General features: G+C 42.1%; 1 protein-coding gene across 1 annotated transcript in view; it reads left to right on the top strand.

The window, feature by feature from the left end:
- LOC118398623 (atypical kinase COQ8A, mitochondrial-like) overlaps window positions 1–22,025 on the top strand; it is a 28,179-nt gene continuing 6,154 nt past the window's right edge. The window contains exons 1-6 of the mRNA XM_035794149.2: window positions 1–169; window positions 11,314–11,471; window positions 11,936–12,328; window positions 12,423–12,489; window positions 18,224–18,298; window positions 20,349–20,474. Of these exons, the coding sequence (XP_035650042.1) occupies window positions 11,331–11,471; window positions 11,936–12,328; window positions 12,423–12,489; window positions 18,224–18,298; window positions 20,349–20,474 (802 nt within the window). The 5' untranslated portion in view covers window positions 1–169; window positions 11,314–11,330. The remainder of the gene's footprint in view (window positions 170–11,313; window positions 11,472–11,935; window positions 12,329–12,422; window positions 12,490–18,223; window positions 18,299–20,348; window positions 20,475–22,025) is intronic.

Raw genomic sequence — 22,025 nt, 5'->3', positions numbered from 1 at the left:
CGCACGACCAATAGGAGGTGTTTAGGGGCGGGGTAAAAGCACTCTCACAATCACGGTTGAGCGTAGGTAAACAGTGTTTACCTCATGGTGGAAGACAAGACGCACTGTTTAGGCCTTTGGGGGACGAGGTAGCATTGAAAAGACAACCAGACATTCGCAATTACTGGGGGTAAGTGTATTATTTTCCACATTACAAGTAGCAAAATGGAATAAATACGTATTAATTTGACAATTTGGACATTGCAGTATTGGCGAAAAAAACACATCTAATCTGCCTTGAAACGTGACCTAATTCTCAACTCCACGATATGTAGCTATTGTAACTAGCTACATCACGTCTGAGTTCAGAATAGCTGGCCAATGTTATCAGAATAGCTTTATAGTTTATCCTAATGTCGGTGAACACAAACAGCCTAACGTTAGATAGTTTACTTACTTCGTGCCGAAATATTTTATGTAAGTCTTTGATGAAATCCAAACATTTTTACTGGCCACTTCACCTGCTTAGTCGATGTTGTTGTTTGTCTAGACTCAGTCATGGTGCACAGTGGAAGTAATACAACATGTAACTAACTGGCATCAAACTTTCTTGTGCGCCAGAAAGCAAGCGCCCAGTTAAGGTCGGAATCTTCTGGCTAATGCATTCTCTGCTAGCTGGTGTGACATTTGGCCAACAGTCGGTCATTTGTGCACATTTTCCTGCATGCATTTCAATCAGCTTGTAGACGTGAATGACAACTGTGTTTTGAAGCAGTTATTTCCATAATAGGCAGAGTAATCGCACCTTGACTACTGTTCAGTCGTGTGGTCAGGTGCCACAAAAAAAAGGACTTAGGACAATTACAATTGGCTCAGAACAGGGCAGCACGGCTGGAGAGATTGACTTCATCACTACTTTCGTTTATGACATGTTGAATGCACCAAGCTGTCTGTCTAAACTGCTGGCACACAGCTCAGACACCCATATATACCCCACAAGACATGTCACACAGGTCTATTCACAGTCCCCAAGTCCAGAACAGACACACAGTACTACATAGAGTCATGAATACGTGGAACTCTATTCCACATCATGTAACTGATGCAAGCAGTAAAATTAGATTTTTTAAAAACAGATAAGAACAGCAGGGAATGTGAAGCAACACAAATATTGGCACAGACACACACAATAACATACGTACACATGGATTTAGTACTGTAGATATGTGGTTGTGGTGGAGTAGGGGCCTGAGGGCACTTAGTGTGTTGTGAAATCTGTGAATGCAATGTTTTTCAAATTGTATAAACTGCCTTAATTGTGCTGGACCACAGGAAGAGTAGCTGCTCCTTTGGCTAATGGGGATCCAAAATAAATACAAATCATGAGCATTAAGAAGAATCATCTACGCTATATTGGTAGTTTTGCCTGAAGGACAAAGCTCTGTCAATGGTCACAAAGGCCAGGGCTAGAAGAGGAGCTCAGCTGGCCCATAAACAACATTCTGTACCAGTGTCAGTCGTGCCACATGCAGACTACAGGCCTGGTTATTTTCAAAGTGGAGGACTACCTACCAGTATGAGTCTGCAAATAGGTTACATTAAATGTGTATGCATTATTAAAATACTGTAGCAAGCCAGATACTATTTGTCCTTTACTATCAGTGAAATGAAATGGATACAATTCATTGCACACTGTACAGTGTGAGGACATTGAATTGTACAGTACAAGCTTTGAATGTCATACTGTAAAGCAGATAGTTTGCTTGATTGGGTTGTTAACCAACTGCATTGCCTTCTTTTCATGGTTTGTAACTTAAAATTCTGGATTTAATAGCTGTCTCGTATTCTAATCAATGGTTGTTTTTATTAATGTGGCCTACTTAATGCAATCATATCCAATCATACTGTAGTTGCAGATTAAATCTCATGTTGATTTTGGTGCAGAGGCCACCTCAAGGAGAGAGAGAGAGAGAGAGAGAGAGCGCTATCTTGTTATGTTGAACATCAAGTGGCAGCTATGGTATGTGCTATAGGTCAAGGTCCATTCCAAGGTGTCATTAGATAAGCTTGATGGCATGTAGGCCTCCCGAGTGGCGCAGCGGTCTAAGGCACTGCATCTCAGTGCTGGAGGTGTCACTACACACCCTGGTTCGATTCCAGGCTGTATCACAACCGGCCGGGATTGGGAGTCCCATAGGGCGGCGCACAATTGGCCCAGCATCGTTAGGGTTTGGCCGTGGAAGGCCGCCATTGTAGTTAAGAGTTTGTTCTTAACTGACTCTCCATGTCTGGTGAGTATGCAGCAGTATGCACCAATGTTGTGAACAGAGTGCCCCATGGTGGACGTGGAGTTACGGTATGGGCAACCATACTCAACGGACAACAGACACAATTGCATTTGCTCGATGGCAATTTTAATGCACAGAGCTTATTGTATTTGGCTGCTCTTCATAATCACTTTTTCACCCTGGCTTCCGCTATCTGATATGTCCTGTTGTTTACACTCACACTCAAGTAGCCTATCTATCTCATGAGGAGAGGCCATTGTTGCTGTGCAGAGCTAGGCACGTGGGCTCTTAGACTGGCAGGAACAGTAGGAAAATTGTGGTGATATATTGGATGAATGTAGGTGAATGTAAACAGCACAAATGTGGAAGATAATATTTTTAGCAGTGGAAATTGTTATCTTCAGTTAGACAAGCTGTTCCTCTTTATCAAATGGGTACTTGCACAATTCAGTCTTTTATTACGTAATTAACTGTAGCTTGGCAATATCCTTATGTTTTGCAACAGATTGACACAAACACATTCCTTCTCTGAATACCAACGTGCATGTGAATCAGGCTCTGACCTACAGACTGCTTTCAATTAATTGTCTTACAAAAACATTAATTGACCTCAGGAATAAGCCACTCAACAATCCTTTGGTATTCTTTTTAATTAGACCGCTGGTTAATACAGTCCCAAATTGTTTTGCATGTCAGCAGTCAAGTTTTCAAGCTATATGTTGCGTTAAAAAAAACTGGGAACTGGGAAATCTCAGACTTCAGTGCATTCAAGACAACTGGGAACTCTGGGAATAAAAAGGTGCTCTGACTGAGAAAAATTGTTTTGAACGGAGAACCAACATTTCCCCCTTTGACTTGAGCAACAATACATCCTATTGGTCCAAAAGCCGTTGTGTTGAGGCTTGGCATCACCCATACAGCTGTAAGAAATAGGCCTACTGAATAACTAGGCTAAATCATAAAGCAGTGGAATGCTATGGCACTCCCACATGCCTAGCCTAAACAGGTTCATTGTGAGTTGAACTGCCAAGGTACAGAAAGGGGTTTCCTCCTACTCCCTTCGAATCACCCTCAGCGGGTTGGGAGCAACCGGATGCAACTGGTTTTCAAGGGAAATTGATACAACTAAAGCTTCTGGACGTTAAACAAGGCGACACTCCACAGCATTTCACTTGCATTTGTGAATAATAATAGTATAGTAGCATCACATTTATAGTAAAATAAATGCTGCAGTAGCAGTTTAAGTATTTCTGCCGTTTTGTTTCATAGCTGGTAAATTATTTGCACAAAGTCAAAACTATGGATCCTATATAGCCTATTCCACTTCGTGCTGCAACACCGCCTGGCTGGGGCTGTGCGCAAGTGAAGAGCTGCTCACATACAAAGTTTTAATATTTTAATTTACTTGAACTGTTTCTTGACTATTTGCATTGTTTTGTTCAAGTTAGGTTCTTTGTCTATTTGAGTTTCAACTGCTAGGGAAGAGAAGACTACGCTTCTACTCGTCAGACTCAATCTCACAGGCACAAACATGTCGTGTCGTGCTACCCTCCCGCCCTTAAATATCTGGGACATTTTGGTTAAAAGACACACACAAATTAAATTAAACAATATACCACGCTACTAGCAATATATGAATTGTTTTAAAAACATTACAAAGCATGCTCATATGTTTTTTGTGTATTATGTTGGTGTAATTTTAGCAGGGGAAAATATATATATTGTTTAATCTACCTGCCACAGTGGCTGGTGGACCAAAAAGTAAATGTTATGCCCTGCTCCCTTTGTACTCTACCACAGCAGCTCACACTAGTTTTACACCTCACTGTCCCTGAGTCAGATTATTTACTGCAAACCTACTTGTAGTTACACTGCATACAACCGCTTTTTATATCTATCTGGTGTCACAGCAGCTCACAATAGTTTTACACCTCACTGTCCCTGAGTCAGATTATTTACTGCAAACCTACTTGTAGTTACACTGCATACAACCGCTTTTTATATCTATCTGGTGTCACATAATAAGTCTTGAGATTTGGATGAAAGTGCTGGAGCTGCTCTCTCTCTCTCTCTCTGCCAAACTCCAAGAGTAGGTCTTAAATCAGACTTGAAAGAGCCTGTCACTTCACTGGCATGGGTGCATCTCACTGGAACTCATAAGGAACTCATGGCTCAGTCATGGTTCCTATTACTGTATCTGATCTCAAAAGGTAGCCTCACTGTGGAGAACCAGAGATACAGAACACAGTTAATGCAACCCAGACTAGACTTGTACTTATTGAGTTAGGAGAAGGGTGTGCCAATCACATGCATACTAAACAAGCCTCACATGCACTGCAGTCGTCTCAAATCATCCCCACATCCCCTAAGCACATGCGGTCGCACACACACACATAGACACATACACACATACATTACATGCCTGTGCATTGTAATTCTACACTTTCCTCCATGTTGTTGTTTTATTTGTCATGTACAGATGTGAGAGTCGGGGTCAGGTCTGAGCAGCAAAAGGTAGGATTATTTTAGTGCCAGCCAGAAAGTAATTTTGGGAGATTTTATCTGGAGCAGAGCAGCCTGTGTTAGAGGTCGACTGATTTTAATTGGCATGGCCGGTTAATTAGGGCCGATTTCAAGTTTTCATAACAATCGGTAATCGTCATTTTCGGATACCGATTAGGGACGGCATTCTAAGAGGAAACTGCGTAGCAGGCTGACCACCTGTTACGCGAGTGCAACAAGGAGCCAAGGTAAGTTTCTAGCTAGCATTAAACTTATAAAAAACAATACATTTTCACGATCACTAGTTACCTACACATGGTTGATTGATGATATTACTAGGTTAACTAGCTTTTCCTGCGTTGGATATAATCAATGCGGTGCCTGTTAATTTACCATCGATTCGAAGCCTACTAAGCCAATCGGGTGACGATTTAACAAAAGCACAATCATTGCACGAATGTACCTAACCATAATCATCAATGCCTTTCTTAAAATCAATACACAGAAGTATATATTTTTTTAAACCTGCATATTTGGTTCAAAGAAATTAATGTTTGCAGGCAATATTAACGAGGCAAATTGTGTCACTTCTCTTGCTTTCATTGCACGCAGAGTCAGGGTATATGCAACAGTTTGGGCCACCTGGCTCATAGCAAACTAATTTGCCAGAATTTTACGTAATTATGACATAACATTGAAGGTTGTGCAATGTAATAGCAATATTTAGACTTATTTTATTTTTTCACCTTTATTTAACCAGGTAGGCTAGTTGAGAACAAGTTCTCATTTGCAACTGCGACCTGGCCAAGATAAAGCATAGCAGTGTGAGCAGACAACACCGAGTTACACATGGAGTAAACAATTAATAAGTCAATAACACAATAGGAAAAAAAAGGGGAGTCTATATACATTGTGTGCAAAAGGCATGAGGTAGGTGAATAATTACAATTTTGCAGATTAACACTGGAGTGATAAATGATCAGATGGTCATGTACAGGTAGAGATATTGGTGTGCAAAAGAGCAGAAAAGTAAATAAATAAAAACAGTATGGGGATGAGGTAGGTAAAAATGGGTGGGCTATTTGCCGATAGACTATGTACAGCTGCAGCGATCGGTTAGCTGCTCAGATAGCAGATGTTTGAAGGTGAGGGAGATAAAAGACTCCAACTTCAGCGATTTTTGCAATTCGTTCCAGTCACAGGCAGCAGAGAACTGGAACGAAAGGCGGCCAAATGAGGTGTTGGCTTTAGGGATGATCAGTGAGATACACCTGCTTAGGGTTGCCACCCGTTCGATAAAATACGTAACGGTTTCGTATTTCACTGAAAGAATAAATGCTTTGTTTTCTAAATGATAGTTTCCAGATTTGACCATATTAATGACCAAAGGCTCATATTTCTGTGTTTTATTATAATTAAGTCTATGATTTGATAGAGCAGTCTTGTTGATTGGTGGTAGGGAGCAGCAGGCTCATAAGCATTCATTCAAACAGCACTTTACTGCATTTGCCAGCAGCTCTCAGCAATGCTTAAGGCACAGCGCTGTTTATGACTTCAAGCCTATCAACTCCTGAGATTAGGCTGGCAGTACTAAAGTGCCTATTAGAACATCCAATAGTCAAAGGTATATGAAATACAAATGGTATAGAGACATAGTCGATAATTCCAATAACTACAACCTAAAACTTCTAAACTGGGAATATTGAACCACCAGCTTTCATATGTTCTGAGCAAGGAACTTAAACGGTAGCTTTTTTACATGGCACATATTGCACTTTTACTTTCTTCTCCAACACTGTTTTTGCATTATTTAAACCAAATTGAGCATGTTTCATTATTTATTTGAGACAAAATATATTTTATTTATGTATTAAGTTAAAATAAGTGTTCTTTCAGTATTGTTGCAATTGTCATTATTACAAATATTAAATACACACACACACAAAGTTGAAGTCGGAAGTTTACGTACACCAATTCCTGACATTTAATCCTAGTCAATATTCCCTGTTTTAGGTCAGTTTGGCTCACCACTTTATTTTAAGAATGTGAAATGTCAGAATAATAGTGTAGAGAATTATTTCAGCTTGTATTTCTTTCATCACATTCCCAGTGGGTCAGAAGTTTACATATACTCAATTAGTATTTAGTAGCATTGCCTTTAAATAGTTTAACTTGGGTCAAATGTTTTGGGTAGCCTTCCACAAGCTTCCCACAATAAGTTGGGTGAATTTTGGCCCATTCCTTCTGACAGAGCTGGTGTAACTGAATCAAGTTTGTAGGCCTCCTTGCTTGCACACGCTTTTTCATTTCTACCCACATTTTCAGTAGGATTGAGGTCAGGGCTTTGTGATGGCCACTCCAATACCCTGACTTTGTGGTCCTTAAGCCACAACTCTGGAAGTATGCCTGGGGTCATTGTCCATTTGGAAGACCCATTTGCGACCAAGCTTTAACTTTCTGACTGATGTCTTGAGATGTTGCTTCATTTTCCTTTCTCATGAAGCCATCTATTTTGTGAAGTGCACCAGTCCCTCCTGCAGCAAAGCACCTCACAACATGATGCTGCCACCCCCGTGCTTCACGGTTGAGATGGTGTTATTCGGCTTGCAAGCCTCCCCCTTTTTCCTCCAAACATAACGATGGTCATTATGGCCAAACAGTTCTATTTTTGTTTCATCAGACCAGAGGACATTTCTCCAAAAAGTACTATGTCCCCATGTGCAATTGCAAACTGTAGCCTGGCTTTAAAAAAAAAATTGATGGCGGTTTTGGAGCAGTCGCTTCTTCCTTGCTGAGCGGCCTTTCAGGTTATGTCGATATAGGACTCGTTTTACTATGGATATAGATACTTTTCTACTTGTTTCCTTCAGCATCTTCACAAGGTCCTTTGCTGTTGTTCTTGGATTGATTTGCACTTTTCGCACCGAAATATGTTCATCTCTAGGAGACAGAACACGTCTCCTTCCTGAGTGGTATGACGGCAGCGTGGTCCCATGGTGTTTATACTTGCGTACTACTGTTTGTACAGATGAACGCGGTACCTTCAGGCGTTTGGAAGTTGCTCCCAAGGATTATCCAGACTTGGAGAGGTCTACAGTTTTTTTCTGAGGTCTTGGCTGATTTCTTTAGATTCTACCATGATGTCAAGCAAAGATGCACTGAGTTTGAAGATGGGCCTTGAAATACATCCACAGGTACACCTCCAATTGACTCAAACTTCTGATAAATGATGAAAACGAGCCTGAAGTCACACAATTTTCTGGAATTTTCCAAGCTGTTTAATGATACAGTCAACTTCATGTATGTAAACTTCTGACCCACAGGAATTGTGATCCAGTGAAATAATCTGTCTCTAAATAATTGTTGGGAAAATGACTTGTCATGCACAAAGTAGATGTCCTAACTGACTTACCAAAACCTGTAGATTGTTAACAAGACATTTGTGGAGTGGTTTAAAAACGAGTTTTAATGACTCCAATCTAAGTGTATGTGAACGTCCGACTTCAACTGTATATATAAAAAATGTCTGATTTGAAATAAAATCTGTATCAGCTTTTTTTGGTCCTCCAAAAATCGGTATCGGCGTTGAAAAATCATAATCGGTCGACCTCTAATGGGTGGTTTGTGTGATTTTTGAGTACAGGGGAAGTCTGTCTGGCTAGTGAGCAGTAGATACTCTGTTGCCAAATGAATGAGGCCAAGTTATGGTGGTGACCTTGTTTCCAGATTTAAAATCTGTGTGCGCGCACACATCAGGACGTGTAGATAGTGAACTCGTACACGTTTTAAATATGAAAGTAGTGAACAGTATTTCGGAGCGTGACCTAGCTTGCATGTCAAAATCGGACTGGGGAGAGTTTACATTCACGATCTCTGCCAATCAGAAAGCATGACCAATTGCATAATATGTTAATGATACAGTGCATTCGGAAAGTATCCAGACCCCTTCACTTTTTTCACATTTTGTTACGTTACAGCCTTATTCTAAAATTGATTAAATTGTTTTGTTTTCCTGAGCAGTCTACACACACACTACCTACATAATGGAAAAACAAAAACTGCTTTTTAGAAATGTTTGCAAATGTATACAAAATTTACTGAAATATTACATTTACATAATTATTCAAACCCTTTACACAGCTTGGCACACCTGTATTAGGGGAGTTTCTCCCATTTCTTCTCTGCAGATCCCCTCAAGCTCTGTCAGGTTGCATGGGAAGCGTCGCTGCACAGTTATTTTCAGGTCAGGTTCAAATCCGGGCTCTGGCTGGGCCACTCAAGGACATTCAGAGACTTGTCCCGAAGCCACTCCTGCATTGTCTTGGCTGTGTGCTTAGGGTCGTTGTCCTGTTGGAAGGTGAACCAGTCTGAGATCCTGAGTGCTTTGGAAAAGATTTTCATCAAGGATCTCTCTGTACTTTGCGCCGTTCATCTTTCCCTCGATCATGACTGGTCTCCCGGTCCCTGCTGCTGAAAAACATCCCCACAGCATGATGCTGCCACCACCATGCTTCACTGTAGGGATGGTATTGGCTAGGTGATGAGCAGTGACTGGTTTCCTCCAGACATGACGCTTGGAATTCAGGCCAAATAGTTGAAGCTTGTTTTAATCAGACCAGAGAATCTTGTTTCTCATGGTATGAGAGTCCTTTAGGTGCCCTTTTGGTCGTGCTTTTTACTGAGGAGCGGCTTCCGTCTGGCCGCTCTACCATAAAAGCCTGATTGGTGGAGTGCTGCAGAGATGGTTGTCCTTCTGGAAGGTTCTCCCATCTCCACAGAGGAACTCTGGAGTGCTTGTCAGTGTGACCATTGGGTTCTTGGTATTGTCCCTGACCAAGGCCCTTCTCTCTTGATGGCTCAGTTTGGTCGCGCTGCCAGCTCTAGAGTCTTGGTGGTTCAAAACCTCTTCCATTTAAGAATGATTGAGGCCACTGTGTTCTTGTACCTTCAATACTGCAAAGAAATGTTGGTACCCTTCCCTATGATCTGTGCCTCAACACAATCCCGTCTCTGAGCGCTACGGAAAATTCCTTCGACCTCATGGCTTGGTTTTTGCATTGACATGCACTGTCAACTGTGGGACCTTCTACAGACAGCTGTGTGCCTTTCCAAATCATGTCCAATCAATTGAATTTACCACAAGTGGACGCCAATCAAGTTGTAGAAGGATGATCAATGGAAACAGGATGCACCTGAGCTCTTTCGAGCTTCATAGCAAAGGGTCTGAATATGTATGTAAATAAGTTTTTTTTTATTTTTTTTATGTACATTTGCAAAAATGTTTATCACCCTGTTTTTGCTTTGTCATTATGGGGTATTGTAGATTGAGAATGTATTATTATTATTATTATTATTGAATCCATTTTAAAATAAGGCTATAACGTAACAAAATGTGGAAAAAGTGAAAGGGGCTGAATACTTTCCGAATGCACTGTATGTAACTTCAACCAACCAATAAGAATACATAAACATTGAATACTTATTTCTGCTGTGTCAACCAACCATCATTTAATTTGATTTTCAATCACAGAAAGTTAAGGTACCGAATTGTTACCCAGAAATTATATTGAGATAGATTGCAGCGTCCGACCTTTAAGGTCAGCCCAGTTTTGTAATTTACAGCAATGAGATTTGAAAAGGGCAGATATTATACTTTTCAGTGGCCTTTCTCTATTTCACTCACTGCTGGACGATATATGACTCTACAATATAGCTCAAAATAATGAATAATATGGTCTGGCACTAAGAGCCAGACAAGGGTACTTTCCATGCGAAGCCTTCTTGTTTCCTTCCAGATAATCTTAATGTAAAGCTGAAACATGCTCATGTTTGTTGTAACGTAACACCTATTATTCCCGGTGTAGCCCTGGCGTTGGAAGTCGTTACCTAAATGTTTGTTGTAACGTAACAGCTATTATTCCCGGTGTAGCCCTGGCGTTGGAAGTCGTTACCTAAATGTTTGTTGTAACGTAACAGCTATTATTCCCGGTGTAGCCCTGGCGTTGGAAGTCGTTACCTAAATGTTTGTTGTAACGTAACACCTATTATTCCCGGTGTAGCCCTGGCGTTGGAAGTCGTTACCTAAATGTTTGTTCCCTTGAATGAAAACATGTTTAACCTTTGCGAGGTTGTCTTGGCTGTGATGAGCGTTGATAACAGCTGTGTTTTGCTGCCTGCCCGACCAGGCACTCTCTAGTTGTTGACTGACAGCAGTGCTGACCTGATAGCTGGCTATTAGCATGTGAGACTTAAACCTCCGCCAATGGCTTGTAGTGGTGTGACTTTCACGTCCTCCGATAGGCCATTGGTGACCGTACACGATTTTCATTCCACCAGTATGATTAATGTCATTTCCCTTTGTCACGCTGTTATATTCACTATTGAATTGACATTTACTGTTATGAAGGTTTGTCTTAGATTCTACAAGAAGACTTTTCAGCACGACTACTTTCAGACCATCTAGCCTCAGACTGTTGCATGTATGTACATACTGTCAGCTTTATGTAACCCCCTTTCATGTAATCCTTCCACGTCTCTGTTCTAGGTGTGAGGGAAACCATCATGGCAGGCGACATGATGTTGGTGATGCGTGGCTTGACCAAGCTGAGCCAGGCCGTCATGGAGACTCAGGCCAACACCCTGCGTAATGGAGGAGCCCAGGCCATGGCCCAGAGCATGGGAGTAGCCATGCAGAAGATGCAGGTGGGCACAGCAGGAGATGAATGGGGGTAGTGGAGAACCGTGATCGTTACAAAGATTCTGTATTTTTCATTGTCAGACAATACCTCCAGTAGCCAGATCTAAAATGGATGACAGAGCTTCAGTGTCAAATAGCTTCCTATCATTCTTTTGTGCCTAGTCTAATTTAGAATAAGCGCAACAAAAGGTTGATTCATAGAGTTTTGGAATATTATCATGGCTGAGTTATTTGATCGGAATAGTAAAATGGAGAACTAAACCCCCACAAAGCAAAGCATGCTGGGATGTAAATACAGTTTGACTTGAGATCAGATTTATACATTTATTCATTTTAATTTTTATCAGATGACCTGAAAATATCTTGGGCTGAGTTTTTCCCGGTCAAGAAAATCTCTGGCCCTATCCATACCAGTGAAACCACACCAAGCTCCTCATTGACCCCTTTCACTTCTGTGTATCTGTTTAAGGAGTTTGGTGGGCAGCAGCAGCAGAGTGCGTCTGACTTCCCAGCAGACATGGACAGCAAGTATGACTTCTCTGGAGCAGAAGGAAGCAACATGGACAGTGGGGAACACGCGGGGTCAGGGTTCCGGGATGAGGGGGGCTTCTCATCGGAGAGGACAGAGAGCGCAGACGGAGGGACCAGCGGGACATACAATGGCCAGGTCTCAGTCAAATCCAAGCTCTTTGATGGCTACAAGGACCCCAGCAGCCAGTTCTCAGGACAGATCCGTTCCTACCGATCCTATAGCGTCTACCGCTCCTATCACCAGGACCGCTCGGGGGTTGGGGGCCTCACGGCCGAGGACATGGAGAAGGCCAGGGAGGCCAAGAGGAACGAGAAACCACACAAACAAATGGTACATCTACACCTCATCTCACTGTTACCTGTGTCTCTGAGATGTGTTGAGTGTGTATCTTGTCTACCATTGTGTTGTTCTGTCTCTGTTTTAGCTCAGTGAGAGGGCACGAGAGAGAAAGGTACCCGTGACACGGTTAGGAAGACTGGCCAATTTTGGAGGTAAGGCTACACATTATTTTGGTTTGTGCTCTTACAAATGTCAAGTGTATTATGTTGTTATTTTCAGGAGGGGAAGGTACTGAACATTTTATTGGATCAGTAACATGTTGCTGTTGACTACATTGCTGTGAGTGTTAAGAACTTGATCCTCGTAACTTGGGGATATTGATTTGGTGACATCAGCATAGTGACAGTGCTTTATTTCATCTTTGTTTCTTGCTTGAGCTCACCTTTTATCCCCCTTCTCATTTCATCCAAACATCACATTAAAGGAAAAGTATTGTACAACTGATCAACACATGCCAAACCTTCTCTGGTACCCAAAAACGTTTAGTGACCATCATTGCTGTAACCAGTGTCAATATTTACAATTAGAGCATGTATTTTTGAACCCTCTTACGTCGTTAAGGGGGGATGGTTGATGATGAGAGCTCTCCAAGAAGGCAGAGGGACAGGGAGATTTGAATGCGGTGACCCAAGAGGGTGGATAGTTTATATTGTTTCTTTCCAGAATTCTAGGGTGGCTGGACAGAGCTAGGTGATGTGAAGGTTAGTTGTCTAGAGTGTTGTGACTACGGTGTGAACAGATGTTGGTGTCAAAGTTGTGGTTCAGGGTTGTTAGTGAGTTCTCTGAGACCTGTCCTCTTCCCTTGACAGCCAAAGGGACAGATTGAGGCTTGGAGGTTAATCTGCACTTTGACCAGTAATAGGCCTGCAAAGCAGACTGCAGATTAGCTATTAGGGAGTTCTTAACTGGTCTGCTAGTGCCAGTTAGCTTCTGCCTCTTCAGAGAGACACCTTTACTGTTATCAATCTGACCTGTACTACACTAGCTTAAAGCTCCTGTTTTTTCTCAGTGTGAATGATATTTCTTTTCGTGGTTTTAGCAGTGTTTTATGTCATCAAAGGCAGTTTTATTTGGCTGCCTGTAGATTTTTTTTTTTAACCTTTATTTAACTAGGCAAGTCAGTTAAGAACAAATTCTTATTTTCAATGACGGCCTAGGAACAGTGGGTTAACTGCCTGTTCAGGGGCAGAACGACAGATTTGTACCTTGTCAGCTCGGGGATTTGAACTTGCAACCTTCCGGTTACTAGTCCAATGCTCTAACCACTAGGCTACCCTGCTGCCCCAGATGGATAGGATGTAGCACAATTATTGTGTTCCTAGCTCCAACAGTGCAGTAATATCTAACAGTACACAATAATACACACAAATTCAAAAGTCAAAGAATGGGATGAAGAAATATAGAAATATTAGGATGAGCAATGTTGGAGTCCGGAGTATAAATATATGCTGTGTGTGTGTACAGTATTCTATCTACTACAGCTGTAGATGGGATGCAACAAGCTGTCTGTCATGTAAGCACTATAATATCTGAGCGTCCCACCACATCACCTTGGTCTGTGACTGAACAGGAGGAGGACAGAGCACTACAGATGTAGGCAGCAGAGGCTGAATGAGTCAGAGCTCATGTTATGATAAAGGGAGGTAGCGGGATTAATGTGAGCAGCATCTCTAGCTGATATCCTGGCCTGGGTACAGCTGATCTCTGGGATCTGGACTGACAGCCGGCCCTGGCCTGCCCCGGCCTGGGTCATCCATCTCTCTGCCAGCATGCTGCACATTTTGTGGCTGTTTGGGTGGTTATCAGATCCACGCAGCGAGCCGATACACAAGTGAGAGGAAATCCACTTAGGTGCACCTGTTTACTCTCGGTCCATACATGGCCCTGGCACCTTCTGTATACATTACAGTGCCAGCTCCGGCATTCTCTCTCTGTCAGGGCACTGCACTTACCACAAGCATCATGGGAGGTTGGGGGCGGGGCGGGTCTTGGAGAGGGATCTGCTGACGGATCACTGCATCATTCAGCTGGAAATCAGGGTTTTCGGGTTTGTGGCATTTGAGTGATGTGGGTCTCGATAGACGGACACCTGTCAGTCCAGCACTCTGGAGCCTTATTGGTCTGCTCTCCCTCCCCATCATGGCTCAGGGGGATACCTGGTAGGCTGGCAACCGAGCCCAGGGACCGCTCCTTCAGGGGAAAAGTGCTATACTGTTCCCTGAGGACTGACCATCAACTGGTCACGCGTTGAGATAGAGTTGCTGACAGGCTATCCAGTTCCTGATGTCTGTTAGTTGGTGTACCAATGTGAGAGAACACCAAGCCATGCAGATTTCCTGTTCTGTTCTCTCAATGTTGTTATTGTGGGTTGGATTATGGATACATAAATTAACACCATGCTCTCTGAGTTTCAGTTCCCTTTGACATGTACTCATGATGCTTCAGGAAACACCACACATGGATGCTTCCATGGAGAGATTGTCGTCTTACCGCTGAAGTTAGCAGGATGTTCAGAAGTTGTCTGACCAGTTGTCTTTTTATGAACCCCCAGGCCCCGCTGTTGTTGTCATGTCATAAACACGCCATCTATTTTTTGCCATAAACAAAACTCTCTATTTCTGTAAGGTGATCAGGGTGAGCCTGCAGCTTTGAGGTATGACAGTGTCAGGAGCTGATGGCACAACTCAGTGTCACCCCTTTGAACTTCTGCAGGATTCTTTGACTTGACTGACAGAAGGAATTAGTCAGCCACTGCTCGGGAAGTTGAGCTATGATTGGATGCAGTTTACCAAGAAAGGAGCAATCCTGAGGGGGTCTATGGGTGTAAACAAGATATCCTAATATCATGGTGAAGCTTCCTACATGTGTTGCTTCGATTTATTTAGAGGACAACATAAAGTTTGTGAAGAAATCGGTTGCTGAACATATTTCAGAGAATAAATATCTGAAGCCAGATTTGATTAGTGTATATATACACACACACACACACACACACACACACACACACACACACACACACACACACACACACACACCGGATCATATATATATATATATATATATATATATATATATATATATACACTATCAATTGTGTCCTGTCAACAACCCTTAGGGATCTCTCCAGTGAAGGAAGTGCTACTCACTCAATCACAAGATTACACACTACACACAGTGGTGTTTGGGAGCACAGGTACGGCTGGCGGACAAGACTGGACTTGTTTTGGATATCTATCAAAGGTCACTGGTTCAAATGGTGCACGCTCGTCCACCACATTTAACTTAACAGCATTAAGAGTCCTCAGCTGGTTTGTGCACAGTGATTTCTTATGGAAGTATTACTTCACGGTGGAGTTATATAACATACTAGTGTAGTGTAGGAAGGCTGAACTGCCTGGCATGTGCCCAAGCTTGTTTCTGTGCCATGTGAGTTGTGGTATAAAATGTTCTGAACTCAGCACTATTGATGAACATTTAAATGCCGTGGAATGAGCCAGTGAGCTGTGATCTTCATTCTGTGCGGTAGATATGGATGTCCCCCATATTCTCAGCACAGTGACACATTATTTTTCTGTGCCCACTTTCCTACTTGCTTATTGACTAGAAAGTAGAGAACTATGCCAGAATGAATCGCAAAGGGATTTTGTTTGTTCATGCCCATCGACTCGGTACTGGTACACAATGCTTATAGCCAAGTTATCGTTTCTCATTATGTATTCATTATTACTTTTCTATTACTTCTCTTTTCTTTCTCTCTGCATTGTTGATGAGGGGCCCGTAAGTAAGCATTTCACTGTTAGTTAGCTGTTGTGATTTGATTTTAGATGTGCTATCCAAAGAGGAAAAGGGGTGATTATTTAATAGATGATTGTTATAAAAAAAAAGGTTAAAATAATCACCGACACCAAAAATACCTTCTACATGTTTATTTATACTAAACTTCTGTTAATTTCTTAAGATAACATCTGTATGTAACTGAAAGTCTGAACTGAACTCCATCAGTGTCTTAAATAGACTAGAGTGGCATAAGTGTATGTCCCTACCAGTGTATGAGCTACCAGGAACTGATTTGACCTGACTGATGTATCATGGGGAAGCAAAAGGCTGTGGGAAGCAATTTATAGGTGTACCTGGGATGTTCTGTACAATATGGAAAATAAGTACATATCAATGTACATAAAAATGTACATATCAAAAGCTGGTTTGCCTTAAGGAGGGCACAATCATTGGAATGTTGTAGACAGAAATAACGTATAGTTGGGTGTCTACCCACTCTGCCCAGAGTGGCCGAAAATGCTCTTTGGTGATGAAATTTCACTTCCTTACGTTATTAAATACATTTTACCAAGACATATGATTGTAAATGTTCTGAATCGTTCAGTGGGGTCTTTCTCTAACATATCATTAACATTATATCCTAAAAGTCAGATTTCATAACCTAATTAACCTAATACATCCAATAATAAGCACCGGGCTCTTTTGACATAGCGGTGCAGGTTTCTCGTGACAGCTTTTGAGGATTATGCATTTTGTGGTCGTCGTCTTCAAAGTTGTTTCCGCAGGTCGCAAGATTTCCATGAAACGAGTTGTATTACATGTTAAAAGCTTGGTATACGCTCAGTGTTCCATCGACATTTCACAGATACTCTTGTTTTTGCAAGAAATCTTTGAAAAATAATTGGAATTAATGCCATGTCTCAAACTCGATATCTGTCTTTCCTCTATTGTTTTATGTCCTTCGGATTCGAGAAGATGAGTTCAACATTTTTTTCCCCCCTCATCAATCTACACACAATACCCCATAATGACAAAGCAAAAACAGGTTTTTAGACATTTTTGCAAATGTATTAAAAATGAAATATCACATTTACCTAAGTATTTAGACACTTTTATTCAGTACTTTGTTGAAGCACCTTTGGCAGAGATTACAGCCTCTAGTCTTCTTGAGTATGACTCTACAAACTTGGCACTCCTGTATTTGGGGAGTTTCTCCCATTCTTTTGTGCAGATCCTCTCAAGCTCTTGTCAGGTTGGATAGGGAGTCGCTGCACGGCTATTTTCAGGTCGCTCCAAAGATGTTAGATCTGGTTCAATTCCTGGTTCTGGCTGGGCCACGAAAGGACATTCAGAGACTTGTCCTGAAGCCACTCCTGCGTTGTCTTGGCTGTGTGCTTAGGGTCGTTGTCCTGTTGGGAGGTGAGCCAGTCTGAGTTCCTGAGCACCCTGGAGCAGGTTTTCATCAAGGATCTCTCTCTGTACTTTTCTCTACGGACAATTCTTTCGACCTCATGGCTTGATTTTTGCTCTGACATTCACTGTCAACTGTGGGACCTTCTATAGACAGGTGCGTGCCTTTACAAATCATGTCCAATCAATTGAATTTACCACACTTGGGCTCCCAAGTTGTAGAAACATCTCAAGGATGATCAATGGAAGCAGCATGCACCTCAGCACAATTTTGATTTTCATAGCAAAGGGTCTGAATACTTATGTAAATAAGGTATTACTGTTTTTAATTTTAAATGTGCAAAAATGTCTAACTTTTTTCGCTTCTTCATTGAGGTAATGTGTGTAGATTGCCATTAAAAAAATATGTATTTATTCCATTTTAGAATAAAAAGGGAAGGGGTCTGAATACTTTCTGAATGCACATTTAACGTGATTTTACCCATCTGTCAAAATAAGCATATTGATTGGACACCCTACATATATAAAGCTGATATGATTCCTTACGCTACATGACAGAGAACCATGTCTGTTCTACACAAACTATTTCTATCTGAACGTTCCGTACATTGTACCCTACTGAATGACCTAGATCTTAACATCATGTTATCTCAAGATGGATTGTTGTGTGATTGTTAACACTGTGGGTTGTGTCCACAGGTCTTGCTGTAGGGCTGGGCTTTGGAGCGCTGGCTGAGGTAGCCAAGAAGAGTATGAGGCCAAGTGAGGAAAACGGTAACTGTTTAACATAAACTGATTTCTATGGTAACTGGAGACAGGCTTATGTTTCACATTACGTGTACTTCTAAAACACATACATTCTGTTGTTCTGAACTCCTCACGCTAGAGGGAGGCTTGCTGGTGCTGGCACATGCCCAGATCAAATCCACCGCTGAAACGGCGACTAGGGTGTTTACATGTCCTAATCATTTGAAAAATTGCTCAGAATACCCGGTGTTTTAAATAGGCGTATTCTTACTTCAATGTTGACCTTCTGCCGATTTTAAGATAAGCAGAGTAAGGTGTTTGTATGACTATTACATAGTCTGCCTACCGCCATACTCTGTTTTACTATTGAATTATTACTGTGTGTATAAATGTACTCATTGAGTGTATTTACATGCACACTAATAATTTGATATTAAACTTATTATGGCGGTAGGCAGACTATGTAATAGTCACAGAAACACCTTACTCTGCTTATCCTAATCGGCGTGAGGTCATAATCGAAGTAAGCATACGCCGATTACAACACCTGGTTTTTCTTTTGAATTGTTGGGACATGTAAACCACTTAATGGGTGTTCCGGTGGTGTATTTGATCTGCCCATGTGTCAGCACCGGTACCGCCTGCCTCCCTCTTGCGCGAGTGAAATTAGTTTGGAAAAACGAAAAGTACGCATCAATAGTTTTCCCCATGCAAACTTTATATGTCCAAACTCCAAATCAAATAGGCTTCGCCAAAAAAAAATCACATGGTTTGGAAATTTTCTGCATTTATCAAGTCTTGTCAGGTAGCCGGATTTCAGATGTGTCCGTGTAAAGAGGAGTATTAGGGAAATCGTTCTTTTTGCAAAGCATGTAAACGTTTTAAACATACTATTATATTAGTCTGACTATCAACAATAGTCATATTATTGTGTGCATGTAACTGTGCTCATTGTCTCCTTTAAAATCCAGGAAGAGATACAGTACATTGAATCTAGGGCTTTAAATTGAGATCAACCTTAACTCCTTGGATTAATCAGAAATCATCCAGATTGATGAGTCAAACTTGATAAGTCATAGATGGTATTCAAGCACACATTCATTCTATAATGAGCACCATTTCTGCACAATACAGAGCGAGTATGTAGTGGTGGAGTACAGTTTGTCATCAGAGCGCATAAGAAAAAAAAATCTTGATCTACGGTGGGGGACTTTAGTCTATTCTTTATCCAGTGCACTGCTCTCTAAAGTTCTGCTAATGAAGAGCGCTCTGGGGGGAAACAGAGTAGCAGCAGACAGAGTAGCAGCAGACAGAGTAGCAGCAGACAGAGTAGCAGCAGCAGTGTGCCTGAAGTGAGTCCTTTTTTAAATTCTCCTTCTGCTCATAAAGCCTTAATACGCACTGCTCCTGCTGTTGATGTCACAGTGTGGCCCACTGACACACATTCTCCCCCTCACTCCACCTGGGCTGCCTGGCAGGCATGCCTCTCTCCCTGCTTGAGGGCATCTGGGGGCTTCAAACCAGACAGATTGGTTCTGCTACACAAAACGCTGCCTAGGACGGGAAGAGATATTTTTTTAGCCTGCTTTTAATCAAGTCCGTTGGTTTATGAAAATGGCCAGTTTTCTATAGTGAATATGTTGTATCGTACAAGCTGATACAATAACAGAATATGGACGAAACAAACTGTACAGTACTGTCAGGAAAGACATTCACGTCTCGGCAGTCTTCAAGTAAAGACGTTTTAGTTGTCTCTCTGATAGATGGGAATGGGGTGCTCTGGACAGGGTGTCAGGAAGAGCGCTGGTGTTCTCTACCATGTCTTGAGAGAGTATCAATAGTGTGGAAGTGACACTTCTCTCACCACATTAGGCCTTCTCCTCAGTCAAGAATCACTACTGGTTTGAGTAAAGTGTTGCCGTTAGATGCTATTTATGAAAACATTATCTCCCTTAAGCCAGACCTGTACTATCTATCCACAAAACCCATGAGATTCAACATTAGTTTGCCTCTCAACTACATTTTCCACTCCAACCTTGGAGTTTAGCATAGAGCTGACTGTTATTTCTCCCCTCAGCTGACAAGAAGGCTGTTCTGGACTCCAGTCCGTTCCTATCAGAGGCTAACGCAGAGCGGATCGTCAGGACGCTGTGCAAGGTCCGCGGAGCCGCACTCAAACTGGGCCAGATGCTCAGCATTCAAGGTGACTACTGGCAAACCTTGATCCTGTGTGTTTTATTTGTGTCTGGGCCATTCCCTCTGTTTACTGCCCTCTTCAGCTGTGTCTACTGTGCTGCAGCGTGGCAGGCTTCATGACCCTTATCCCTAGTGTCACGGCACTCATGAGTCATCTTCATAACCTCTACTGGGCCTCCCTCCAGCCTCTGTAGATCAGAGTTATTTCTGGCCTCCCACCTCACTGGCATCTCACATCACTGGCATCTATCTATTCATGCATCTCCCAGTTCACCACACCTCCGGTCAGATCACAACAACACACAACACTTATTTTAGCCTGGCTGGACCCTGCTGTGTTGCCCTTGACATTGACTTTTTAATGGCCTCCTAGCTTGCCAACTTGTCTGCTTCTCTATCTGGGCTGTGTTGTTTGTTTTTGGAAATGTGAGTGGGGTTCTGATTTTAAAAATAGATTGCCCCCTGCACACAGCCTTGCCCGCCCTTCTGAGTGTTGGCACGCAAAGCGGTTACCTCTCTCATAGCGCTGCCTGGCGCTGAGTCAGATTAGTGCTCTAAATTTGGCACGCAGGTACAGCTTTAGAGGGAAGCTTACCCCTCGAGCCCCTAATTTGAGTAGTCGCTATCCAGCCAAGCCTGCCTATAGGTCTGCATGGTCACCATGGAGATGATCACAAATCCTGAGCATTGTAATGTGTAGGATATAGAGGAGAAAGGGTTTCTAACAGCTCCAGCTAGCTGGTAAACAGTGTCACAGACCCAGCATACGATTAATGCAACTCAATGCACAGGGCAATGGGGGCGGAAGGTAGCCTAGTGGTTAGAGTGTTGGGTCAGTAGCCGAAAGGTTGCTGGATCGAATCCCCAAGCTGAGGAGGTCAAAATCTGTCGTTCTGCCCCTGAACAAGGCAGTTTAACCCACTGTTCCTAGGCCATCATTGTCAATAAGAATTTGTTCTTAACTGACTTGCCTGGTTAAATAAAGGTTAAATAAATAAATGGCATTCTCCCTCCATTCCCATGTCAGTTGTGTGACACGTACCAAATTTACTATTGATGGACAGCAACAGCCAAGGCATTGCCAGGGCTAAAAATAAGCCACCAACTATGTCAGAACTGCGACCTTTTGAGTTTGAAGTGACCGTCCTCTGATATTTCCTCTGATATTTCCCTATGTAAACTGATAGTGTCTAGGCTAATGTCCTTTGTTCTAAAACGTGTTGAATGATTTCAGATTAAACTGGTTTTCAAACTGGCTTGGTATTCTAGGAAGGTTGTTGCATATATCAATGGCTGTCTAATCATAACAGAAAAACGTGTCTGTTCAGCAGTCCTCATACAAGTTAGGACAAACACACATGATGATAATCACTGTAATTTACAGTAAGACAAAGGTCAAATCATTATTATTTCAGTTGATCCCTCCATTTATTAAGTGCAGCCGACGCTTAAATGTGTTCTGCTTAACTAAATACTAAAGTCGCCCTCACTCACAATCAGCCGGGTCTGGTAGGAGTATCTACCCCATTAGTGTCAGAAAGCAAAGACCTCAGGTCCC

This window comes from Oncorhynchus keta, chromosome 19 (genome assembly GCF_023373465.1).
Source record: "Oncorhynchus keta strain PuntledgeMale-10-30-2019 chromosome 19, Oket_V2, whole genome shotgun sequence".
NCBI lineage: Eukaryota > Metazoa > Chordata > Actinopteri > Salmoniformes > Salmonidae > Oncorhynchus > Oncorhynchus keta.
The sequence above is the reverse complement of the archived record's forward strand: the minus strand, read 5'-3'. Positions and strand labels throughout refer to the sequence as shown.